The sequence below is a fragment of the Balaenoptera borealis genome, assembly GCF_965194805.1.
Source record: "Balaenoptera borealis genome assembly, chromosome: 11".
Taxonomy (NCBI): Eukaryota; Metazoa; Chordata; class Mammalia; order Artiodactyla; family Balaenopteridae; genus Balaenoptera; species Balaenoptera borealis.
The window spans coordinates 15,155,791-15,182,046 of NC_138868.1; the positions used below are offsets into that span (position 1 = coordinate 15,155,791).

The 26,256-nt window shown below is 59.7% G+C and overlaps 2 protein-coding genes across 4 annotated transcripts in view; both read right to left on the reverse strand.

Moving 5' to 3' along the window:
- Positions 1-80: 80 nt before the first annotated feature.
- Positions 81-20,871, reverse strand: MAPK8IP1 (mitogen-activated protein kinase 8 interacting protein 1). Of its 2 annotated transcripts, none has more exons than XM_082340170.1 (12): positions 20,574-20,871; positions 8,312-8,417; positions 5,960-6,289; positions 4,317-4,398; positions 3,202-4,014; positions 2,960-3,035; positions 2,223-2,395; positions 1,876-1,985; positions 1,650-1,766; positions 1,485-1,555; positions 1,267-1,365; positions 81-906 (listed from the first exon to the last, which is right to left on the reverse strand). In XM_082340170.1, exons 1-12 carry the CDS (start codon positions 20,672-20,674, stop codon positions 834-836), a joined length of 2,151 nt encoding a protein of 716 aa, XP_082196296.1. In that variant the 5' UTR covers positions 20,675-20,871; the 3' UTR covers positions 81-833. The 2 variants fall into 2 exon arrangements, with proteins under 2 accessions (XP_082196296.1, XP_082196297.1); XM_082340171.1 differs by lacking the exon at positions 20,574-20,871 and adding an exon at positions 9,621-9,947.
- A 2,525-nt stretch (positions 20,872-23,396) lies between these two features.
- Positions 23,397-26,256, reverse strand: part of CRY2 (cryptochrome circadian regulator 2) — a 31,803-nt gene continuing 28,943 nt past the window's right edge. For both annotated transcript variants that reach the window (XM_082341811.1, XM_082341812.1), the window contains one exon: positions 23,397-25,622. The gene's annotated coding sequence lies outside the window, so the exon portion shown is untranslated. The remainder of the gene's footprint in view (positions 25,623-26,256) is intronic.

Here is a 26,256-nt window from a genome sequence, read left to right on the forward strand (position 1 = left end):
AGCAATGGCTTGGGCTTTCCTGGGATGGAAACGAGCTGGGCAAGGGAGGGGGTCCAAGTAGACAGGCAGATGAGACCCACTGTGGTCCCGACAGGAAATGGCACTTTAATAGTTGTGGCCAGCATAACAGGACCGAGATGGGGCTACCGCTGAAGCAGCCAAGGGGCCTGGCTGGCCGGGGCCGGGGCGGAAGCCTCCTTTTCCTGCTGAGGCGGGGCCCCACTGCGGCGCTCTCCCTCCCTGTGAGGCCGCACCCCTGCCAGGGGCCGGCATGCCGGTGAGGCTGGTGGTAGGAGCCATCCAGAGGCCACACAAGTGACAGGGCTGGGGACAGGGACTGCGCTCCCACCTGCTGCCGTTCTCCTTGCTGCAAAGTCCTCGGGAGGTGGCTGGGTTCAGCCTGAGCTCAGGGCCCTTCGGTTGGGCTTGGGAGCTGGGGGCGGGGGTGGGGTGGGCACTCGCAGGTGGCATGAGCTTTGTCGAGGTGGGAGCCAATGGCCGGAGGCCCAAGATAGGACAGAACCCTCCGCTCCGAGGATGGGCACCCTTCCTGGCCAGAGGCTTAATACCACCCCCCAGCCCCACTCCCTCCCAATCCCTGGGCAGCCCACTCCATCCTCCATAGATGAATCTGATCCCATATATTACGATAAACTGCATTTGCCTCTCCCCATAACCCCCACCCTCCCCCACCCTCGGCCAACAGCCCCCCACTTCCCCATCCTCTGGTAGTGGCAGGTGCCCCTCCTCAAGCAGTGCCATGTCCTGTCAGCAGCCAGCCATCCTGGCGCCGGCCCCAGGGCCCAGGGGATGCAGAGGGCGAGGCAGAGCTGCTACTCCAGGTAGATATCTTCTGTGGGGCAGGTGTACTCCACGAACTGCTTGTAGAACTGCTGGAACGCTCTCCTAGGAGGCAGGCAGACACACCAGAATGACTGGGGAGGAACAGGATCTCGACCCAGGGTTTTCACACAGGAGCCTCGGGGTACCCGGATGGGGCTGCGCCTCCCCCAGCCAGAGCTGCTCGGCTCTGTTCTCTGCACACAGTGTTTCCTGAGTGAGATTTCAGGTGAAGAAAGGGCCCAGCAACTAAGAAGTTTGGACCTCAAGACCACCCAGCCCTCTCTCCAGGCCACTGTGGCCCAAGGACACTGTGCAGAGCGCCGGGGAGGACTGAGGGATGCTGCCGAGCATGAGGAACGTGCTCGGGGCCTGAGACCGGGGCTGGCCACAGGGCTGGGTGCTTGGCAGGACACACACACGTACCCCACGGATTCTGCCAGGGCTTTGGTGGATTCTTCAGACACAAAGACATGGCAGGCAAACCGGTGGTCGGCAGGGTGCTTGGTGATGAACCCAAAATACCTGTGGGAGGACAGCAGTCTGTCTGGGCAGGACGGGGACTCAGAACCCTCAGGCACACGCGTGGACCCACGCCCTGAACCACCACCCACGCCTTGACCTCTTCCCCATCGTGTTCTTACTTGTTGTTCTTTGGATGGTATCCGCAGAAAGAGATGTTTTTTAACTGGAAAAAGTGGCTACATTTATTCCCCTGCAGGAGGGAGGAGAGAAAAGGGTGGTCATCAGCCTGCAGGGGCACAGGTTGGAGGTCTGGCGGGAGAGCGGGGCCAGGCCGGGGCAGTCACCTTGGCCTCCTGGGAGTCATCAGCCTTGACGCCTATCTTCACGCCCCGCATGCTGATCTCTAGGACGCAGCTGGAGGGCGGGTTAAAGTGCACGGTGAGCCGGCGGGTGGTGGCAATCTGTGGGTGAGGGATGGGAACATCAGGTGCTGGGTGGCCCTCTCCCCAGGAGAGGATGGGGACCGGGCCAGGGGTGGGCACCCGGCACCCTCCCCAGCGGAGCAGGTACCTTTTGCATAGCGGCACAAAGGACGTCATTGCCCTTGTGATAGGGAACCTGGACTGAGCCCAGGAACTTCACCCGGAACTGGTCCACCCAGTCGCTGTTTTTGGTCAGGGCTGGAAAGCAAGTGTGGAGTGAGAAGTGGCAGACCCAGCACAGGATGCACCACCCAGGGCTGCCCCGATTTGGCTGGGCCTCACTTTTCTCGATTGTGAAATGGACCTGAAGTCACCGCTGCCCGGCCCCCCACCCCCCGGGTGGTAGAGATCTGGAGCACAGGTTTGCCCGGCAGCAAATGGGGGCAGGGCAGACGGGGGGGCCCAGTGGCACCAGGTGGGGGGAAGGAACACTACCTGCCATATGTTCAGGCTCCTTGGTGACCTCGATGGCGTAGTAGGCAGGAAAGATGCCCCGGGCACCCGTGCGCATGTTGTAGGCCTCATACCAGTAGTCCTCAGCCTGCAACTCCACCAGCAGAGGGTCATCCACTTCCAGCTCAAGTTCGTCTTCATGTCGAGGCACAAACCTGTCTCCAACAAGGGCCTGTGAGGAATTCACCACCCAGGCCCCTCCAGCCAGCCATCTACTCCCCACCCTGCTCTGGGGTCGGGGGTTGCGTCGGCATCGCTGGTTCAGTAAACATTTGCACAGCGTCCCATGTGGCTGTCACTCCTGGGGTTTGGGGGGAGGCCAAGGTCAATGAGACATGCATCTGCCATGGAGGAACTCGCAGCCAAGGGAGCAAGTGACCAGGGCCACTGATAAACTGTGAGAGGTCACAGGACGTGAGTATTTCCACATGGAAGAGGGTGAGAGGTAGTGGGTTTTGTGTCTGGTCAGGTGTCTCTGTTGGGCACCCTCCTGGGCCCCTGCCCCGGCCAGATTAGGTGCTCAGTCCTGGGCTCTGGGCAGCACAACACATTGCTCCGAAATCATCCATTCCGTCCCTGAACTCTTGAGTTCTAGAGGGTGGACACTGTCCACCTGGGGCTGAGTGGTGGGGCTGGGTTTAGGCCCGGGGGGGGACGGCAGAGGCAGGGAGGGTTTGGCCCCGGCTGCTGCCTGGCCAGCCCAGCCCTGGGGCTCTCACCTGAATATGGCCCGGTGGGTCTGCTCCTGCTCCTCCCCATTGATGACGCAGGAGAAGAGCCCGAAGGACTCTGCACCTGTAGATGAGGGGGACGGGCTAGGAGAGGGTGGTCCCAGCTCTGGTTGAGGCTTGCGGGGCAGGTAGAGTGCTCAGTCCTAGTGCCTTGAACCAGATGGACCTGAGGCCACCTCCCGGGGACACCCTCACCCCCATCCCCACACAGCTCCCTGCTGCTAACTTACTGGAGGAGCGAGAGCGGCCACTCATGAAGACGTTCAGGAACTTCTTGGAGAAGTGGACATCGGGTTCATCGGGCGTGGAGTCCTCAGAGAGGCAGGCAGGGGGCCGAGGCCGGGGGGCCTCCTCGTACTCCTCCCCAATGGCCGACTCGTAGGGGGAGGAGGCAGAGGCGCAGTTGTCGTAGACGGTGGCCGAGTCGCTCTCGTCGCTGTAGTCGCCGAAGCATGGCCGCAGGCTCACCAGCTCCAGCTGTGCGTGCTCATCCACCACCAGCGTATACTTGACCGAGTCGTAGGACAGGGCGCTGGTGTCCGAGCTCAGCGAGGCCCGTGGAGGCGGCGGCGGCTCGCCCAGGCTCCCCCGCCATCCTCCACCTGGCGGCTCGGCCCGCTCTGGGGACGACAAGCAGTCGAAGCCCTCGTCCTCCTCGCTGATGGAGGGGTGTGGCCGCCCTGCAGTTGCCGGGTAAGTGGCAGGGTCTGGGTCGGAGCTGACCGACATCCGGCTCTCAGCTGGCGGCAGGAAGGCGGAGTTGGGCTCTGCAGGGTCTGGGGGCCTCTGCACTGGTGTCAGGTAGATCTCCTCGGTGGCCTCCAGCCGCACGTCCGCCTGGTAGTGGATGCGGTCTCGATGCGAATGGCCCCGGCCAGCCGGTGGGGCAGCAGGGGGGCCACCGGGAGGTGCCATCTGGGTGGCAGCGCTTCGGCGGCAAGGGCTGTCGGTGGAGGTGCCTCGATCCTTGGTGGGGGCGGGGCTGCCTGGGGGCGGCAGCTCATCGCTCAGGCAGATGTGCTCATGTGGAGGTGTCTGCTCCCCTGGAGAGCAGGCAGGGCAGTGCTGAAGGCAGGTGCCTCGCCCCTGACTCCGAGGCTACCTGCTCCCTCCACTCAGCATGTGGACACAGACACCAAGATAGAGCCTCAGGGGCAGCAGGCCTACGGCAGGCTCTGGGGCCAGTCCTCTCACTCCAGCCACAGCCGACAGCGGCTGGGCCTGCTCAGGCCTGTGGGACAGGCAGTTCACCTCTACCCAGCAGGCTGGAGACTGCTGGTTTGCTCTCTGCAGTGGGGACTGAGGGCACGTGGAGGTCCAGGTAAGGGAAAGGGTCGCGACTTACCTGTCTTCAGTGGTGAGGATGATCTCGACACCCGATCCTGCCAACTGTGCTTCTTGCCCAGGGAATTATTATTCAGTGTGTCCTGTGCAGGGAACAAAAGGCCCTTGTGACAGCAGCGCTCAACAGTGCCCGGCACAGGGAGGCCCTGGCCCTGCCCCCATCAGGCCATCCCTAGGCCATTTGCTGCTCCCCCCACCCCCTAACACTTGCCAAGGGCCTCACCCCCAACCCTCTGGAGCAGGCGGAAGGGGTGGCAAGTCACAGCCCTCCCAGCCAGGGCTATTGGTGTGAGACAGACCACCCCTTGGCTCAGGGAAGCTGGCCAACCCTCATGGAGATGCTCTCATCAGCCTCAACAAAGGTGGTGATGGCCAACGTGAATGGTGGTGAGTGGGGGAGGGGGGGGGGAGAAGCAAGAGCCATCCAGGGACAGAGCCAGACCCCCAGCCTCAGACATGGAGGGTTTACAAGGAAGATGCCCACTTCCAGCCCAACTCCCCTGGAGCTCAGGAAGCTATGGCCTAGGGAAGGGGCAGGGACATTCTAGGTGAGCCAGGAGGAAGGCTCTCCCCAGCAGCTCCCCTGGCTTGGGGGACTGGGATGAATCATACAAACGACGAATCCAGAACATGGTTTCCCCACCCCCCCCAAGAGCACGTGACAGAGGAGTGACAGATGTAGTTGTCAGAGGCCTCCTTCCTGGATATCAGGGCCACCCACCCCACATTCTCAGCCCCCTGGGACCCCTCTCCACGATGCCTACATACAAGGCTCCCTGCACACAACTTAGCCCCCTCCCCTGAGGACACCCTCACAGGCTCTCGCATGCATGAGTCTGGCTGCCAAAACCCACCCGAGAGGATCCTGGGAAAGGGACCAATCCTTTCCCTGCAGCCCCTGCACCCTCCACCAGCAGCCCCAGCTCCCTGAGCCGCTCCTCTGTACCTCTCCAGACTGGGCCTGGAAGACAATGGGCCGCGGCCGGCTCTCCCCGACCCTATTCAACCCTCCTTGGCATCCAGCCACCCAGTCCAGGGGCCCTAGGCCCCCAACTCAGCCAAGCAGCTCCACCTCCCATTTCTCTTCCCTACCTTCTGGGAATCCCCAGCTGCCCACATTTCAAACTGGCTGCTGGTCCCCATCCCTAGCGCTTCAAAATTTCCCATGACTTTCCCCTGACCCGACCACTTCACATGCCTTTTTCTTCAGGCCCCGCTTCTGCCCCACCTTCACCGGGAACCCCATACCCTTGCAACCCCTCGAAGCCCTGTTCTCTTACTTGCCTACTTCTCTCTTCACCCGCATCCTTCCACTATCCCTCTCAGCCCTTTCATTCCTTCAGCCTCTCCTCTCAAGGCTCCAAACCCAGCCAGCCCCGCTCGGCCCCTCTCACTTAGGACAGACTCCACTTGCCCTCAGCGACCACCTCCCCAGGGACCTCCCCCTTGGGAAGCTACGGAAGGTGTCAGCAGGCCCGAGACTTCTCCCTCCTCCGGACTGGCAAGTGACTCTCCCGCAGCTCCTCCTGCCCCCCGGCCCGTCCGGGCCTGGACCCTGAGACGCCCGGCGCCCCGAAGACCTCCCGGGGCCCTGCCCCGGGGCACCGCCCCCTAAGCTCCGCCCCCAAGCCGCTGGCTCCTCACCTGAGACCGCGGCACCTGCGGGAAGAGGTTGAGCGTGGTGGGCCGCTTGGGCCGGTACGTGTCCCCGCCGCCCGGGCCCTGGCCCTGACCTTGGCCACGGGGCGCCGTCTCCTGGCGGGGCTCCGCCTCAGGCGGGTCCGCTCCCGGCCGCCGCGCCGCACGCTCCTCCTCGTCCTCCTCTTCGTCGTCCTCAGCGCCGGGAGTGTCCCCCGCCGCGTCGATCAAGTCCATCTGCAGCATCTCGGCCTGCAGCCGGCTCCCCCCGCCGCCGCCGCCGCCGCCGCCGCCGCCCCCGCCGCTGCCCCCAGACAGCAGCCCGGCGCGTGGGGGCTGCTCGGCGCCGACAGAGGGGCGTCAGGAGGCGGGGAAGGGGCGGGGCCAAGGCCGCCGCGCACCGCCCCCCGCGCGGGCGAGTCCATTCCGCGGCCGCAAAGAGGGGGACAGAAGGAGCGGAGCAGGAGCCCCGCGCGAGGGCTGTGCCCTCCCGCGCCTTCGAGGATGCGTGAGGCCGCCTCCTCCCCACGTCAGGCGGCGCCTTTTGCACTCCACACTTCTCCCCTCCCCAAGGTCCCCCCTTCCCGACTCTTTGCACCCTCCCGTTCCCTTGGCAACGGCCAGTGACCTCACCCGGGTAGTAAGCCGAGCCCAGAGTGAGGTCACCGCTGTTGCCATGGGGACGCAGGGTCGCCGAGGAGCTCGGGCCCCACAAGGGATGGGGACGGGGTTTTGAAGGGGGCAGGGAGGAAAACTGAGGAAATAGTCTCAGCCAGGAGGGCCTCAGTGAGGACAGGAGGACCTGAGCGCGACTGGAAGAGGGATGCTGAGGGGGAGGAGCAAGTGGCAGGCACCTGGACGAGGCAGTGGCATCCCCACCTTCCTCGGTCCTCAGGCTGAGGCCCCTCCAACCTGAGGTTTTCTCTCAGGCCAGTCTAACTTTAAGAGCCCCGTTCAGAGCCCCCCGTTCTAGTTCCAGCTCTGCCATTAACTCCCTGGCACCTTGGACAGATCCTCTGACTCTCCAATTCCCCCACCAGTTAACTGTCTCCCCGCTTCCCAGAGAGGTGAGGACTCACTGGCAAGAGTACTTGATGGCCCCCTGGAGCTTGTCTAAGGCCCCACAGGGTACGCCCCGAGCTAGTACTGCCTCAGGGTCCTGCTCGTTGCAAGGACCACCCTCTCCAAGGCTCTGCTTGTGCAAATGGGAGTCCGGAACAGGGGTATGACCTTCGAAAAGCTATGTTAGTCCAGAGTCAGTGGCCTCTGACTCCAGCCCTTCCTGGCCTGGCCAGAGGGTGGCGGGTTGGAGTACAGGGTACTGGAGGGTTAGCCCCACCCCTTGGTTTCCTCTTGCCTGGCAGAACTTACAGAATCTCTGGGGGCAAAAGGAGGTCAACATAGAGGCACCCCATCCCAGCTCACACAGCAGCTCTCCTTTGCTAACCATTCTCCCAACACCATGTCTACTTCGGCTACCCACCCTCCCAGGGGCTGAGAGAAGCTCTGGGCTCTGCAACCTAGCTACGCACTTGCCTTCTGTCTCATGGCTAGCGGCCCCTTCTTCCTGGGGTGGGGCGGGGGGAGGTGGGAGGGAGGCCCAAGAGGGAGGGGATATAGGTACACATATAGCCGATTCACTTCATTGCACAGCACAAACTAACACAACATTGTAAAGCAATCATACGCCAATTAAAAAAAGAAAAAAGACATAGGGGGATCCTTATCTGACTCAGTCTCTCCAGATGCTGGGGACCTCCTGGCAGGATTCAGAACTTTGGGAGCCGAGAGAGCCATCTGTCCTATGACAAAGCCATGGGGCCCAAAGCAGCAGCAATGCTGGATTAACCTTCTAGAGGGACCTTTAGGATGGTGGGCCAGAGAGGGTCTTCGAGGCTGTGTGGTGTGTTTGGTGCAATGGTAGCCAAGGGAGTGTCCTGGCTCTTTTTCCTGCCCCAAAGCACTGTAGATTCCACCAGACTCCACCCTGCTCTGCCTCAGGCCCTCTGCCAAGGCAGCTTTGGAAAGGATTTAGGGTAGTCCTGAGGCTTCCCTTAATTCTGGCCCTAACTGCTGCTGTCCTAGGCCTCAAGACTTCCCGCTCTCTCCCTTCTTGTGGGCAGTTGAAGGAGCTATCTCCTGCCTTAGCCCCTGGCAAAATAAATAAATAAATAATACATTAAGAATCTGAGCACTCAAGATGTGCCAAGCATTGTACTGGATGTTTCCTGCATGTTATTTCATTTAATGAGGGTGCCACACAGACCCTGAAAGCCCCTCTAGATATGGGGACACCTTCAGTCCCGTCCCTACCCATCCTGCCACCCCACTCAGGGGCTCCCGAGAGCCCACCCTTACCCGTAAGGACAGGGTGTCTTTGCACTGCAGGCTGATGCCACACTCATCAGTGATCTCGGAGAGGTCTTCATCCTCAAACTCCTCTAGGCTGATGTCATGGGTGAGCCTGGTGGGGACAAGAAGCCAAAGTTACCACTCAGGGGATTGCTGCCAGCGGGTCGAGGCCCCCTGATGCCTCCCTAGTACCTCTTCCAAGGGGCAGCCCCTCGAAGGCAGATCACAACCCCCAGAGGATGGGACCTGGGATCCACCTGTGCCAGTGCAAGGGGTACTGAACAGGCAGGGAAAGAGTTTTGGGCTCATGTCAAAAGGCAGGCCTCCTAGGGTGGCCGTGGCAGGGGAGGCTCCAGGTTACCCCAGCTTTCCCAGCTGGGAGTTGTCCACCCTGCTGCCAATCAGGAGGCCATGCCTAGGAGGCCCAGCTGGTCAGAGCCTTGGCTCTGCCAGAGAAACGGCTCTCAGGGTCAAGGCAGGTGCCAAGGCCAGTTCACCCATGGAAGAGGCAGAGAGTTGAGAAGAGACTCCAAGGGATGCCTGGAGGGGGGCTCCCTGTGCACGGCAGTGACAAAACCCAAGGTGCTGGCAGAGGCCCCACCCCAGCCTCCGAGGAGTGCTCCATGTCCCCAGCCTCCGAGAAGTGCTCCACGTCCCCAGCCCAGGAAGTCCCACGCCTCGTAAGCCCTGGGAGCAAGTGCAGGGGAGTCTGGTGTCAGTCTAGTTTCAGCCTCTTCTAGGAGAGACCATGCCCCTGTTCTGTGTTCTTGGTCTCATCAATTCGAACACAAAATCCTCTTGCCTGGCACGTGGGCCCCGAACAGGAGGCTGCCCAGCTGGGGGCAGGGACAGCTGGAGGTGTCCTGAACGCAGGAGGCAGATCAAAGCACTTCAGCGAGGGAACTCTACCTGGCTGTGTTAGAACCCTCTCCACCCAGGCCAACCCCGGGCCCCAACCCCAGACTGCAGGGCTGTGCCAGCCCCTGAGGCGCCTGCCTGCTGGTCCCCTCACCTGCTCAGCCCCAGCCCCGGGGACCCTGCCCGGTTTGGTGTGGGTGGGACATTGGGAAAATTCTGCTAATGAAGTTGGGGAGAATTCCGAGTCTTTTCTTCAGTAAGACCAAGAGACGGAGGCGTAGAGAATGGAGACCCACTAGTCCAAGGTCACCCAGGAGAGGTGGTGGGCTCAGCCCCAGGGGGATCCTAGGAGGCCACACCCTCTGCCTCTCACCTCAACCAGACCAAACGGACACCCGGAGCTCAATGGAGCTGCCCCAGTACTTCCCCTCCCCCACACCAGTCCCCACACCCCTACCAGCGCTCCCATTGATCCTCCAACCAGCTGTCATTGTCTGGGCTGGAATCCATCTTCAGCACCAGCTGCATGGAGAGCCCAGCCCGGCTGGGGGGCTGCGGGGCCCCAGGGCCGCCCTCTCATGCCCAGAAGGGTGGAGGTGCCAGGGCTCGGGGCAGGGCTGGGGCCTCGGGCCTCCACCGCCTGGGCCTGCCTTTCTGAGTCCAGCCCGCTGCAGAAGGCTGGGGAGCTCATTAAAAATAGATGGGCTGGAAGAAGAGGCAGCGGCTGCCGACCCGGCCCCGGTCCCAGCTCTTCCCAGACAGCCCTCAGCTGCAGGCAGCTTCCTCCCCTGGCCCTTCGCGCTGCCGCTGCCGTCAGCCTCCCCCCCGCCCCCCTCCCCCCTCCCCCGCGGGATCAGGTTACTGCAATCGATGCCACGGCTCCACCTGCCCTTCCAATGCCCCTGTCGGGGGCTGGGGTGGCCCCCCTCCCTGGCCCAGGCTTGTAAGCAGATGGCAGAAATCTGGGATGTCTCCCCCCAAAAGCCAGCCCCTGATCTGCTTTAAAGGGCCAGCACCACAATTAGGGCTCCTGGAAGGGAGATGGAGGGGCTTCCAAAATCCTCCACAAATGGACGCCCCATCCGCACAGCTATTCGCTCACCCCCATACCTCATCAGGGAGGTTTCTGTGGGCCCAGGCGGCCTTCACACAGTGCTGCCTGGGGTGGGTCTGGGCTGCCTCTATTGCCCACCTGGGTGCCCCCTCCCCAGGGCTCCATCCTTCAGTACCCATCCAGGAAGTGCCTATGGGCACCGGAGGCACCACAGCCAGGGCTAAGGCCAGATCGTATGTGGATACCTCTCGCAGCAGGGCAGGAAGGGCAGCTTGGGAGCTAATGAGCCTCCTGGCACTGCGGGGTGGGGGTGGTGTAAGCGGAAGCTGGAAGGTCCCTGGAGAAACAGCAGGGGAGGAGGTGGGAGGGAGCTGGATGGACATTGTGCTCTTTAAGGCCTCTCCTGACCTGGAGCCCGAGGGTGGTAGGTTCCCAGGGCTGGGGGAGGGTGGGGAGGACAGCCCAGCCCAGAAGCCAGAGCAGCCCTGCTCAGTCTGGCACAGGGCGGCATCTCTGGCCCTGGGATGAGAACCCAGTGGCAGGCACTAAGCAAATGGTTAATATACACACTGGCTGCCTGGCCAGTCACAGAGAAGTCACTCCTGGGACTCAGTCAGCACCAGGCAGCTGCAGGACCACTGGGTGTCTAACCCAGAGGTGCCCTCAGACGCCCCCTGCTCTGCCGGTGACCTCTGCACACATCTGCATCTCCTCGTCCTCACTGCCCAGCCTGGTCTAGCTCCTGCCTCTGCAGTCCCAGACCTCCGCACTGGCCTGCCTGCCTCAGTTTCCCCATGCCAGCACCGTCCCACCCCACCCGCCACTATCAGGCGGAGCTGTCCGAAATGCCACGCTTTCGCCCCCCACTCAAAACCCTCCAAGATTCCCTGCTAGTGGCCGACTCCTTGGCTTGGCATTCAAGATCTGCAGCTCCGTGCGTGACTGCCTGCCTCTTGCACCCGCCTCCCCAGTGTCTAACCCATCACTTGGATGGAGCACGTGGCAGGCTCTCAACCTGTGCTTGCTGGTAGAAGGCTCAGTTAAGCCTGCTCCTCCAGGAAGCCCTCCTGGCCCCCTGTGTCAGTGCCTTACAGCCCTCCGGGCAGCACTCACTGGTCCCCTGTCATTCCCCTTGCTTGTGATTGGCGTCACCCTCTGCGTGGAGGCGAGGCAGTGTTGGGGAGCAGACAGGACGAGGCCTGCATCAGACGCCCTCCCTCCCCTCCCAGGAGGCTCCAAAGGTAGATGGAGCTCACACCCTGCTCCCACCCTGCACCCAGCTGGTGGTGAATAAAGGTCCCCTCCCTCCCAGTGAGGTCTGGAGGGCAGAGCTGGTGAGGTCATCTTGCATACACCAGGCACCCAGTGCGTGTCTGCTAGATGTCCGTCAAGGACAACCTCAGCCCCCACCGGCTCCTCTCAAACTGAAGTGTTCAGGGCAGAGTCTGTTCAGGGTCTGGCTTGGACCTGGGCTGGGGCTTCTCAGCTCATCGCTACACACCTGATCTCAGCATCACCCGATATTCCCACTTCCTGGGACAGCAGGTCTGGGGGCAGGCAGGGACAGTTGTATCAGCCTCTACAGATGAGGAATGAGGTTAACTGAGGGCAGTGGTGGAAAGAGCACTGGGCTGGGGCTCAAAAGCCTGCACTTGGGACTTCCCTGGTGGTCCAGCAGTTAGGACTCTGAGTTTCCACTGCAGGGGGCATGGGTTCGATCCCTGGTTGGGGAATTAAGATCCCACATGCAAGCGTGGCACAGCCAAGAAAAAAAAAAAAAAAAAAAGCCTGCACTTGATCCCTGGCTCTGGTGGGGTGGGTTAAGGGAGCTCCTTAATCTTATTTTTTTCTCATAAGCCAGGCAAGATGGTAGAATGGCTGCCATATCAGGCTCAGAGGCAGGAGGCCTGAGATCAAATCCTGATTCCTTCGCTTATGAGAAGCAGACGCCCCGTCTCCTGAGCGGCTGCTGTGCCCTGGCCACCAACCTTCTTTATGCTCTGCATCTCCCTTCATCCTCACTCCAGCCTTGGAAGAGGGTTTTTATTCTGTCCATTTTACAGATGAGGAGCACTAAGGCTCAGACTTAAGATGCCATAAGTCTGCAGTTTCCCCATATATAAAATGAGCCCTCCCCATATCTGGGTGCTGGTAAATTTAACTGAGTGGAGTGTTTGTGAATTGCAAGGTGATGTGAGGAGGTCACAAACAAGGATCAAGGGGCTTTACTGATTATGAAGTCCCCTTTGCAAGTCATACTCCCCCCACCTCCCAACCCCCAGCCCCAGTCCCAGCCCTAGCCCTGCCCTTTCCTCCTGCTTTTCCAGACACCAGGTGTTCTGGGTCTCTCAGCCGAAGCCCTGGGATACCCTTCATGGAGGGAAAGCTAAACAGACCCTTGGTCCCTCCAAGCTCAAGGAGGGCAACTATGGGGAGGAAGGAAAAGATGGAAGGGAAGAGGGAGGAGGGGAAGGAAGGAAGGAAGGGAGGGAGGGAGGGAGGGAGGAAGGAAGGAAGGAAGGATCCCTCCTGAACCCACTGATCCACCTTCCCCATGGAGACCTGAGCCCTGAGCACCACGAGGCCACCTCTAGATCTGGAGACTCCAGCCCTTTGGAGGCAGCCGTTGCTAATCAATCAGACCTGCTTGCCCATTCCGGTGAGATGGTTCCTGAGGTCTCTCCATATTAGCATTTGGTGACTCGATGTCATGGGTTTGGTCTCTGGAGACCTCCCTGACCTTTGGCGTCTATCTTTATATTCCAGGCCCCCTCTTCCGCGTTCACCTCGTCGCCTCCCACTCCGGTGCCCCAGTCCCTTCCTCTGGCCGAGCTGGCTCCTCACTGCATTCTGAACATGCCATCCTCAGGCTCCTCTTCCCTGAGCCAAGCTCCCCTAAACGAACAGATAAGCCTCTGGTGTTTCGATGTTCATGTCATGGCCTTTTCCCTTGCCATGTGCTGTCACATCTCCCTGTTCGCCTCGTTCCACCTACAGCAGCTCTTTCTAACCTGCTGTTTCAACCCAGTAGTAGGTGGAGTTAGAAGTGCATGCGAAGTGAGGGTTAAGTGGTAAAGTGCTGAGGCTTTAGCTGAGCAAGGCCAATCAGAGCCAGGCATCTGGTTGCTCAGAGGCCATTTTTGTCTTCCTGTTCCTGGCTCTCCTGGAGTGAGGTAAGGATGCCAGCTGAGTGACCTTGGGTCCTGGCCATGGTGTCCCACGGGCCCCTCTCATGACAGGGGGCATCTGTGGTCCAAAGGTCCAGCCTGTCTCTCTGCTGCCTTCTGAGTGCTGAGCAGAGCTGCCCAGTGGGCTCTCAGACACGTGCTCAGGCTGCCCTACTCTAAGCAGCTTCCCCACTTCCCTCAGGCTCCCCTACAGGCCATTCTCCGAGGGGCCACCAAAACCAATATTTGAAATGCAAATCTGGTCTTGTCACCCCTCCCCAGCTCAGAATCCTAACAGCTTCCCCCCAACCCTTAGGGAAAGGGGCCAAAATTCTCACCTGTGGCCCCTCCCTTCCCCTCTGGCCTAGATCATTGCCCCCCACCACCACCGCCAACTCTCTAGGCTCCCTTAACAAAGCCTCCTCTCACCTCCCTGATCAGGCCGAAGAGCCCTGCTATGGGCTGGGTCCCTCTTGCCGGTGTCCTGGGTCACTGTAATTTTACATTTGGGCTCTGCAACCAGTGGTGGGCTCCCCTTAGAGGCAGTCCATCCCTGAGGGCGGGATCGTGTCTCTCTTGACCAACAGTGGGTGGTGCCTGATACGACAGGTACTTAATGAACGTTGTTGAATGAATGAACCACTGGTGTCCCCAGGTCTTTCTAGATTTCCCCCTTGGAAATCTTTATGTCAGTTCCCCTTTCAACTCAACTTCCTGTGTCCCCGCCCCCCACCTGCATCAGAGTCTGGGGTGGGATGTGGAGGCCTCGGGGAAGGTGGCACTGGCTGGAATGGGGGCGAGCCAGGCCCGGCGTCATCCTCAGAGCCCTCTCTCCATCCCACCCCCAGCTCTGGGTGGACCTTGGGGTCAGGCCGGGTTTGTTCCTCTGGTCTGGAATTCCCTTCTCAACTGTGTCCACACTGAGGTCATCTTCACTGAAAACTGAAACCAACCCAAGAAACAAGTCTCAGGAGAAAACCCTTACTTGGGGTTATCATGTGTCTCAACCGTGGTGTTGATATGGAGCAAGAACCCTGGGATCTGGTGACTCGACTTTCAGGAAACTATCCTGAGAAAATAATCCCACCCAGGGAAAGACCTTTATACACAAGGATGTGTGTCCTGGTAACGGCAAACAGCAGAGGGAGTATAACTCTCCTTTGGGATGAACGTTACAAAGTCTGTGTACTGGGACTTCCCTGGTGGTCCAGTGGTTAAGAATCCGCCTTCCAATGCAGGGGACGTGGGTTCCATCCCTGGTTGGGGAACTAAGATCCCACATGCCGCGGGGCAACTAAGCCTGTGCGCCGCACCTACTGAGCCCGCGCGTCACAACTAAGACCCGACACAGCCAAATAAATAAATTAAATAAATAAATAAAGTCTGTGTATTAATGTAGAAAATGGCAACTAATACAATGAGCAGAAGACAGAACATGTCACGTTATGGCTCCACATGATGATTCACACGCAGGAAGAAACACTGACAAAACACGGCTGTGAGACATGGTGGGATCTGGGGGGTCTTCTCTCCTAGTCCTCGCTGGGTCACACCTCCCACCAGCCGCCTCCCGGGCCTGGCTCTGGCCCCTCACAGAGCTGGGTTTCCTGAGGGCATGAGACCCAAGGCCCTGTACCCTGTAGGCACTAAATAAATGCCTATTAGAGGGCTTCCCTGGTGGCGCAGTGGTTGAGAGTCCGCCTGTCAATGCAGGGGACGCGGGTTCGAGCCCTGGTCTGGGAGGATCCCACGTGCCGCGGAGCAGCTGGGCCCGTGGGCCACAACTGCTGAGCCTGCGCGTCTGGAGCCTGTGCTCTGCAACAAGAGAGGCCGTGATAGTGAGAGGCCCGTGCACCGCGATGAAGAGTGGCCCCCGCTTGCTGCACCTGGAGAAAGCCCTCGTACAGAGACGAGGACCCAACACAGCCAAAAATAAATAAATAATAATTTAAAAAAAAAAAAAAAAAAAAAAAAAAAATGCCTATTAGAGGCAGTGCTGGTTGACCCAGGCCCTGTGTGTTCCAAGAGAGCATCTGGCACCGGATGAGGCAAGGCCCACGGTCAACGCTCCTAGAGATTCCCTGAACGAATCCAAGAGCAGGGTCAGGGGTCAAAGACGGCACCCAGGATGGGCAAGAGCCTCTGGAGTGGGGACGGGGCCAGGGAACCAATCTGTGGGATCCACTGGGGCCCCAGGAATCCAGAAACCAAATTTAAGGCTCTGACTTCCAAGAAGGGGGGTTGAAATCCTGCCCTGGCCACAGCCGGCTGTGTGAGGCGAGTCCACGTTCTGTCCCTGCACTGGAGGTTCATCGCAGCTGGCCTGGGGCGCTGCCCAGGGCCTGGGGCTGGGGCGCAGTGGCCCCGGCAGCCGCAGCTCTTCATCCCCCCCGCCCCAAAACGTGGCTGGCCCCCGGCCTCACCCTTCGCTCTGTCTCTCTGGCTGTGACGCTCTCCCTGAGGCTTCAGGCCATCGCGCACTAAGTGGAGACTCCCAGGGTCTTTAGCCCCAGCCCCATCCTCTCCTTTGAGCTCCAGACCCCAAACCAACTGCCTGCTTGAACCCTCCAATTGGCTCCCCCAGTGATCACCAAGCTCAGATTCAGCAGGCCTCCGAGTGACTTCACCACCCTGCCCGCCAAACCTCTCATCTCCTGCAAGGCACCCCCTCCCTCGGGACCTAGCATCATCCTGGACTCCTGTCTCTCCTCCCCCCTCACACCAGGTCCCTCAAAAGTGGGTTAATCTACCCTCTGAATCTCCCTTACATCCTCCCCTGTTCCTCCTCCTCACCCACAGGGTGGCCAGTCTCCCAGCAGTCTCCCAGCCTCCCTGTCCACTCTCTACCTGGCAGCTGAGATACCATCTTTAATTAATTTATTTTTGGCTGCACTGGTTCCTTGTTGCTGCGCGTGGGCTTTCTCTAGTTGCGGTGAGCGGGGGCTACTCTTCGTTGCGGTGCATGGGCTTCTCATTGAGGTGGCTTCTCTTTGTCGCGGAGCATGGGCTCTAGGCACGTGGGCTTCAGTAGTTGTGGCGCACGGGCTCAGTAGTTGTGGCTCGCGGGCTCTAGAGTGCAGGCTCAGTAGTTGTGGCGCAGGGGCTTAGTTGCTCCGTGGCATGTAGGATCTTCCCGGACCAGGGCTCAAACCCGTGTCCCCTGTTTTGGCAGGGGGATTCTTGATCACTGCACCACCAGAGAAGTCCCCGAGATACCATCTGATGCCGTCATTCCCTGGACCTCTGCTGGCTGCCCCTGCTTACAGGTGGACAGGCCAGGGTCCCAACACGACCTTCGCGTTCCTGCATGCCCTCTCTCCACACTTGTGCCAGACCGGGCGTCACACACCCTGCTGGCTCGCTCCTGCCTTGAGCCCTCCGCCTGGGCCGCTCCTTCCCTCTTCACCTTTCCTCCTCTTGGGTGACGCTCACTCGCCCACCAGGCCTGGGCTGAGCTGACCCTTCCCTGACCCAGGGCGCCTCCAGGCCCCTGACCCGAGTCACAGCACACCTACCGCCTGTCTGGTAAGGCCTTGTCTGTCTGACTACACTGACCACACGTCTGCACGACGGGCCAGGCCCCCCGTCAGTGGCTCTGGAGTGTCTCAGTGAGCCTGGCAAAGTGCAAGCACTTGTAGGTTTTTTGGGGGGCTGTGCTGCACGGCTTATGGGATTTTAGTTCCCTGACCAGGGATTGAACCCAGGCCCTCGGCAGTGAGAGCACGGAGTCCTAACCACTGGACGGCCAGGGAATTCCCACAAGTACTTGTTGAATGAACGAAGGAACAGCTGAGTGCATAGCACCTTGTGAAGAGATGCGTAGGGAGGGCCCTTGTCTCTCACCCCCCAGGCAGTGTGGAGGCAAGAACACCACCGCCACGCAAGGAGTCCTGAGGCCCCGGTGCTGCCCCAGCTCTGCTGCAACTTGCTGTGTGTTCTCGGGAAGCCACTCACCCTCTCTGTCTCCTTCTAAGTAAAAGGGGAGGAGGATGGGCTGGACGAGCTGACCTGTAAGGTCCTTCTCATCCGCGCTCCCCTTCCACACACCCAGGGCAGCCGCTCACTTTACTCCCCACGAGCCTCCCATGTGGGCTGTCCCACTGTCCCCCTCCTACGTCCCACTGTCCCCCTCCTACGTCCCACCACCCAGCTCAAGGCATCCGTTGCTAAGTTTCTAAATTCTCTCACAGAATTTCCTTAAAATGAACATGTATCACTTTCATGTTCAATTTTCTTTTATTATTTTGTAAGTTACAGAAGTAACCTATGCATGTGGTAAAAATAAGAAGTCAAAGAAGTCCGTGAAGTAAGTGAAAATCCCTCCCCCGACACCAGAGCCAAAGGTAACTACTAGTAACTGGTTGGAGCATTTCTATAATCAGGAAAAAAAAAAAGGACATGTTTATTTAAACCAACTATCAACGAACAAACGCTCGCCACCCTCCCAAATCCACACCATGCGTCCCCCTCCACAAATTCTCCTCCGTTGTTTTTACTCCAGGCCCTCTCTTTCCAGGGTGGCTCTGAACTCAGACTGCGTTCAAACCCCAGCTCTGCCACTTATCTAACCTCTTCATGCCTCAGTTTCTTCATCTGCAAAGTGGGGATAACAATAACACTCTGTTTACGTGGTTCTGGGCAGGACTAGATGCTCTTGCACAGAAAGTGCTTGGATTGGCAGCTGGGCAAAGTGAGGGCCTCCCAAAGCGGCGGCGGCGTTTACAGCATTATTCTCTGACAGTGTGCACTGTTCTCCTCTGAACTCTCCAATTTTATCTTGAATTAAATAAGAAACCACTAAGGCATTATTGGGCACCTACTCTGTGCTGGGCATTGGGCCAACCAAAGTTTAGGTATTGACTCCTTTTGCCTTCTGGAAGCTGACAGTGGTGCTGGGGGCACACGCGCGCGCACACACACACATGCACAATAACACCAATAAGAACAGCCCTTCGTGAACGCAGCTCTTCACAGCCCTTGAAACACTCAGCATGTGTTGTCTCATCCAAGTCTTAGGACCGCCCTGAGCAGGGGCCAAAGCTGGCATCGTGGAGGAGAAACAGAGACTCAGGCCGTTCAGCACCCACTCCTGGCACGCGGCTAAGAGGACCGAGCCAGGATTGAAACCCAGGCCAGAGCCACAGGAGAGCGGTCCCCACCAGGGGTTACACCAGCGGGTCTGAGAACTGTGAGAGGCGGGACCGGGAGCCGGCGGGGCGGGCCCTGAGGGGCCGGAGACACTGCCCTTATTATTCCCACACGCGGCCAGGCCGAGGTTTCCTGGAGGGCGGGCCCACGCCTCAGCCTTGGTGTACTGCCACTCTCGCCCACCGGGCCTAGGGCTGGACACACTCACTGGCCGGCCGGGCTCGTCAGCTCCTCTCCCTAAGGCGTCCACGGTAACCTGCCTGCCAGGGGTGGGGCGGAACGGAAAGCACTGTCACCTGGGGATGGGGTAGCCGGTCCGGGAGGCCAAGCTGTCCTCTGGGCCAGAGGCAGGGCCTGGAGGTAGACTGGAATGAACATGCAGACCCCGGTTCCAGTGCAGCCTCAGGCTCTGACTCCCTTGGGGTCCTCGGGCAAGCCCCCCTGCCTTCCTGAGCCTCAGTCTCCTCATCTACAAAATGGGCAGGCCCATACCCATGCCCAGGGTGGTTGTGAGGGTGACCTGAGCCAGCACAGGGAACACGCTTTGAGCCGTAATGAGCTATCTAAATGCCCGCTGGTGTGGAGGGCTGACACTTGTTGAGCGCCGACTTGATGCACATTAAGGAATCAATATTAATTAGCTCACCTAACAGATGGGATTCAGAAAAGACAAGAAGCTGCCCAGGTCACACAGCTAGAAAGTGGTGGAGCTAGGATTTGAAGCCAGGCCTGTCTAAGCTCGATGCTCTCCCACTACAGAGGGGTCTCCTGGAAGGGAGGCAGCGTTTGCATCGAGGCGGTGTGTTTCATGTCAGTGGGGTCAGTCTAAGACCTCAGCCCCGTTACTCTGAGGCACTAACCCCAAAGCCCCCGGCCCTGGAGCCTTCAGGCTTGGTCTCCTCCATCTGGTCCCCTCCCTCTGGTCTCTTCCAGCTCAGCTCAGGGCCTTGGGGGAGGTTTCTAGTCCTGATGATGCCATTAGAGATTCCCAGGGGTCCCCGCCCACCTGAGGGCCGGGGAGCCAGCAACCGCTTGGTCTGAAGAGGGGCTGGCGCCAGAGCCCAGCTGGGGCCTGGCTGGGGTGGGGGCCGCAGGAGAAGGGAAGGCGCCAGCTCATTAGCTGGGGAAACAATGGGGAATGTCTAGGCCTCTTTCTCGGAGGCTCTGGAGCAGTGACACCCTCCTCTTCCTCATCTCCAACCGGCCGGCTTAGGAGGGAGGGACGTTCACCCCTTCTCCCGCAACACCCTCTGCCACTTCTCTGAACTCCACCTCCCAAGTGCCTAACACCAGATGGGGGCAGGGAGAGAGGTGAAGGAGGAGCTCAGATCAGGGTCTTGGGTAGCTACCCCAGCAGGAACCATCCCACCAATACCCCTGGCTACTCCTGGGCGCTCCAAACTAGACTCCCTCTCTCCCACAGCCGGGCCTAGGATCTCGGGGTTGGGGCCAGGCCTTCTGCACCTGCACACACCTGACCAGGTCAGGGCTTGCCCCAGTCCACGGAGGGTCCTGGCCACGCCAGGCCTGGGAGTTGGGCCCCTCTGGCCAGGCAGGACTCGGGGAGCGGCCTACGACTCCCTCCTTCTTGCACCAAGGCTGTCGGTCGCCCCAAGAAACTGGGACCCGCGGGGCACCCCGGCCTGCTCCCATCTCTATTCAGAAGCCTTCTGACTGGGCACAGGCAAAGCCCCAGACGGCCTGCCTCCTCCGGGATCTCAACGCACACGCCAGGCCTCGCCGCAGCCCAACGTCGGGGAGAAGGCGGCCTCCGCGCCCACTCCTCCAATTCCAGCTCACGATCTCCTCGCCTAGGACACGGAATGGCGGAGGCAGCCGCACCACGGATATGCAGCGGCCATCAGTCTGCACCTGAGGCTGAGGGGGGGCTCCGGGGGCTCTGTCTCGGGAAGAGACTCCATCCCCACGCCGCCCTCTCGTTCCGGGGTCTGGTGTGTGTGAGCTGGGGGCGCGGGGGTGGGGGAGCCCGGGCAGGTCAATCCTGGCCGAAGGGCGGGGCGCGGCGGCCGGAGTTTCTCACCTGAAATTGGGCGGCGACGCGATGTGTAGCCCCAGGAACGGGGAGGCGGCAGGCGGGGACGCGGCCCCCCCGCCCAGGCCGCCGCTCTCTCGCTCCGCCATTCTCCCGCACAGCCCTGGCCATCCGGGCGGAGCGCGGCGCGGAGGCGGCGGCGGCGGCGGCGGCGGCGGCGGCGGCGGCGGAAGGGAAGGAGGCGGGGGCGCGGCGAGAGGCCGCCGCCGCGGGTATCGGGCTGGGGAGGGAGTGGCGGGAGCACCTGCGCAGGGAAGGGCACAGTTCCAGACCGCGCAGCGCTCTCGGGACTGGCGCGAGCGCCACCGCGCGCGCCCCCGGGTTCCGTGCCGGGGTCTCGTGCGCCCCGCCCCCTGCCCCGCGAGCTCCGCCCTCCCGCGCGCGCTCTCCAAGGTGCTGAAGTCGCCGCCCCGCGGTCGCCGAGTTTGGCCCAGCCCCGCCCTAAATCCCACACCGACTCCTCAGCTCAGTTCCTCCTCCCTCAAAGCCCTCCGTGCCCATGAGGGCTCTGCTCCTCGGGGTCTGCCTAGCGCCTGGGTATCGAATAACTAATGGTGGGTCCCTGGTCCCTAGGACCCTAGTTGACCCCCTCGCTGCAGGCAAAGAGGGCAGTCAGGAAATGAGGGTCATGGAGGAAGGCAGAAAAAGGCGAGTGGGTGTTGGGAGTTGGCTCCTAGAGCAGACAGATTTGGAGTCAGGTGGTGTGAAGTCACAGCCTGGCTCTCCAAGTGAATAGGCGGTGTGGCCTTGCATTAGTGACAAGAGACCTAAGGTTTGATTTTTCTCATCTGTGAAATGGGGACAATAATGGTCCATCTCACGGTTGTGAGGATGAAATGTAATACAAATGTGTTGTCACTGGAGGCTGGGAACGCCCCACCTCCAGCTGGGAATCAGGGCTAACCCCACCCTGTCCCCTTACCTTGAGGGGACCCTCTGTCCCAAGAACTCTCCCCAGAGGGTCTCCTCACTAAAGATTGACTCAAGCCCCCCTTCAGCCCCAAACACCTCTAATGGTGAACTGAACCCTTCCTTTTGGCTTCTGACTCTCAGCTTCTCCTCCCTGTGTCAGGACTTTCTTGCTTCCTCCCTCTCCTCATGTAGCAGCTCAGCTGCATTTCCTGCCGAGCACCCCCTCTGTGCACCCAGATGCCCCACAGCCAGCTTCTCACGTTCTCAGACTTGGGGCCTGTCCTCCTGCCCCCACAGTTGACTTCTTGAGATTCTTCCGGTGGTTTTCCTGCTCCCCCCAGCACCTCTGCCCCTGCTAGGTTTGGGCCATGGTTCCTCCTGGTCTTCTCTCCCCTAAGAGGACTAAGCCTGTGAGCTCTTTCATGGAGCATGGACTTCTGGATACTCAGGCTGCTGGCCACGGCTAGGCCCCCAGCTTTGGTGGGTCATAGAGCCTCTGGCCAATCCTCACTGGCTTGTCTGGCCAGCTGAGAGAACCACAGAGGTCCTGTCCTTCTGAAGAAGGGGCAGAGCAAACTGCTTCACAGCTGTGGAATCCTATTTGCAAATCTAGACTGCCCACTGGTTGTGCAACCCAGTGGCACGACCCTTCGATTAGCACCCGGAAAGGAGTTGCAGGCACCTGCCCCACAGTAAGCAACCCCCGAGCTCCAGCCCTGAGAACATTTCAATACTTAGAGCCGAAGGCCTTGGCTGCCTCTCTTCTCCCTGCCCCTGGGCCCAGAGGGGACACTTTACCTTTCCTGTCTCGGCTCAGGCTCCTTTCACTACACCCAAACGGTAACCACCTGCTGCTATGGTGCTGACTTTTCCTCCCGGGAAAGCAATTTTGCCATAGTGGCTAATAATTGTTCCTTAGAGTGTGTGCTTCTCTACTAGGGAGCCTCCTCAGGTCAGGAGCGTGCGCGTGCGCATGCGTGTGTGTGTGTGTGTGTGTGTGTGTGTGTGTGTGTAGGAAAACTCCATCTTCCAGAATCTTTTGCTGAAGAACAAAGGTATCTTAGCTTCCGTGGCCAAACCAAAGCCACATTAGAGAGAAGCCAGAAGGGAGAGAGGGAAGGCCAGGCCCAGGTGTCAATGGGAAGGGGGCCATCAGGAGCTTCAAAGCAGAGCTGAGAATGAGACGCGTCCCAGGGTCAAGTTCCTACTTCTCCCCTTTCTCACTCTGTGCAAGGCAGCTTGTGATTTTCTTGGCCTGGCCCGAACCCCATCCCACAAGGATTTGGGGTGTGGGCTGACAAAGCTCTCATGTCCAGTGGTCCAAGACTAGACACCCTCACAGGAAAGCCCGTGCACACCGTAGAGAGGGGCCGCTCTGGCCAGATGGCACGAGACAAAGTCAGCATCCAGGCTCTGGGCTCGTCTGTGGGCAGATCTGACTACGTGGCCAGAGCCAGAGGGCTTGCATCCCGTCTGCACCAAGCAGCTGAAGCTTACGTGGCTGAGTTGAGGTAAAGAATGGATTGAGGGCCTGGAGAGGGCCCTGCCATTGACTGATCCCCAGCCTGGGGGATTTAAGTGGGCCGAGAGGCTGGGTCACTGCAGAACAGCACTCAGGAACCTCATCCTGGCCCTGGCAGGCTCTGTACCATTATGGCCGACTGACCTCCAACTCTGACCAAGCTCTGGAGTCTAGACCACTAGTTGCTCCAGTTGCTCAAGTAGGAGCCCCCCTGATCCTCCATCTCCCATCCACTCCTCCCTGCCACCTCCAAGGCGGGTGAGAGGCTCCTGGTTCAGCAGAACCAAGACGGTCTGGCCTAAGGCTTCATGCGGGCTAAGCCCCACTGCCTCCCAGTCCCCAGACCTCCCACAAAACTGACAACAGCACATCTCTGCTCAGACAGGATCAGACATTTATGAAACACATGAATATTCACAAACAAACTGGGAGAAACACACCTTCCCAGCAATAGAAAATCTCTGTATAAAGTGCATTTGGCCTGCGACCATCTCCTCCCCATGCTGGCCCTTGGATCAGGATTTGGGGCAATGCTCTGCAGGAGCCCCCAGGGACACCTGGGCCAGGAGAGGGGAGGCACGAAGCGATTGTGGAGCTCCAGGCCACTGGATACACCCTCTCCTCACCCTGCCCCTCCCAGCTCCGGAGTGGACGCATGCCAGGGATGGTGGAGACGTAGGGGACGGTGGTCCTCCCAACTTGTACCTTAGGGAAGAGAACCATCCTTAAATGGGCAGGAAAAGGGAATCATCCTGACATTTGAAGGTGCTGCTAAATAAATACTGACTCTGGCCCTAAGCCCTCTGGCCTTCTCAGTTTCTCAGACTAGCCCTTCCAGGCTTGCTCTACTCTCCTTCTGGCAATAGCCCCCAATTCTCTTTCCTCTTGGCTGGGGCTAAGGGAACAGTGAAGCCCCCAACCCAATGCTGCAGAAAAAGCCATCACCGGTGCCCTGTTCTCCCCACATGATTATGGGACATTTCTAGTGAGGGTGACATACATACAACAGTTGGACTCTAAAGGCAGCTCTCTGGCTGAGAAAGGCTGAGGACGTCTCAGGAAGAAGCCTGTCGATGTGCTGGACAGAAGTAGGAGGCAGGGGCCTGACCCAGGGTTCTGGTCCCAGGACAGAGGACAGTGAAGGGCAGGGCTGGGGCCAAGGGAATGAACAGCTCTGAGGCTGGGGAAGGTCACAGGGGAGGTAGAGAGGAGAAGGCCCAGAGGCCAGCTGAATGTTACGTGTGAGGACAACAATCCCAAGAGGAACTGGCCTCTCAGCTACACACACACACACACACACACACACACACACACACGCTGTGGCTCAAGTGCAGGCCATGGGTGGAAGGAAGACTTGCTCCAGCTGACCGCACAGCCCTCCTTTTCATGGTGTCTTTCTCAGCACAGCCCCGACAGTGGGAGGCTGAGGTGGGAGGTACAGGCTGCCCTAGAATGCAAGGCCTTGGCTTCTCTGGGTCACACCTCCCACCTGCTGCTTCCGGAAGGCTTGGTGCGCTGGGTGGGATCGCGGCTTGGGTCTTTCCCAACTGTCCCCGGCAGTCCACCTGCCTGGGTCTTTGATGTCCAGCTACTGGGAGAGCTGACGTGGCAGCTTGGTTGCTGACCAGCCCCGGGCAGGCTGAGGAAGCCTTCAGAGCGCAGACTAGAATGGCTTCCCTGGCTGGTGCCAGCTGAGCTTGGTGGCAGCACCGAGATGCCATGGAGTGTGGCGAGAGGAGCCAGGGGGCTTTCTACCACCAGGAACCTGGCCTCCTCCCGGTGGAGGCACTTGAGTCTCCAGTCAGCTTTGGGGCCGGCTCTCAGCTTCTGGGGAACAGTAGTGAGAGCCGGCCTTCTACCTGTAACCTCAGGTTTCGAGCCCCGAAGAGGGAGATGTTCTTCTCAGCTAACGTCTATGACACTGTGCATGCAGCGCTCCAGTCAGGCGCCTGGCTGTACTTCTGCACGATGATGCAAAGCTTCCAGATCTGTCTACAGCCTCGTGCTCAGTCCCAGCTCCCCAAGGAAGAGTCCAGAGAACCCAGTGGCAGGGAATTTTAAAATAAGAAGCCAGGCCAGGTGACTATGCCTGGACACACCCGTCCCCTCCAGCCCGCCCAGGAACTCAGCAGAACCCTAGCTGCCTCTAGAATCCCACACTCTGGACAAGAGCCAGAAATGCTTCGCCCCTGCTCGGCAGTCTGACGTGAGGAAGGAGGGAGGGAGGGAGGGTTGGGGGGCAGATACCAGGATCCCAGCTAAGGTCCCACCACTCTTCTATTCAGACAAGGCAGCTGGCTCACAGGGACAGGTCTGGGGTGAAAGTCACTGCCATGACCTCTAGCCTGGTGTCCAGAGGCTGAGGTAAGCTGCTACAGGTACTCCTCCAGCCCAGGCAGCGTTTGGAACCACAAGAGTGTAAACAGACACATGCATACGCAAATAGGCGGGCCACTCCTTCCTCGGCACACGCACACACACACACACACACACACACGCTTGCTCCATCTCGGGAGGTGATCAGCTGTTCTGCAGGTTGCACTCTGCTGCCACGGTGGCTGCTCGGGCACCCAGGCTTTGCTCACAGAGTCACGGCACTGCAGCTGAAAGAGAAAAACAAGGGCAAAAGGGAGCGTTCAGGAGGCTCTCAGTTGCCCAGGGACACGGCTCCTCCAGCTGCTTCTCTGGGGAACTGGGAAGAGCCCAGAGTAAACCGAACGGGCCACGGTACCTGGGACAAGGTTGTTGCTGGGATGCCAGCGGGTGCCTGAACACTGGCCCTCTGGGGTGCTGACGTGGACAAGCTGTCCCCCGCGGACCCTCTGGGCCTCCTCTGCCCCTTGCCTGAGAGCAGCAGAGGAGGGGGAGAAGGCCACGGACACTCACCTGAGGCCTTGGGTAACACTTGCTCAGATATGACAAGGGCAGTTTCTGAATCAAGGCACAGCGGCTGCTGCCAGAGATGGAGAATCAGAAAAAAATGGCTGGAAGAGAAGCCAGCCGGGACCAGTCATCTTGAAGATGAAGGCAATGACTGAGTTCACAATCAGCCAGTGAGCAAATTTCCACATGAGCAAATTTGCTCATCAGCCGGTGAGCAAATTTCTTCTGACACATGAAACCCTTTTCAGACAAATGTTAAATCTGAAGATTTTATCTGGATGATGATAATTTATCTAGAAGCTGGGAAAAATCAAGAGCAAACGTAGGAGTGGGTACCTGTAGGGGTCAGTACTG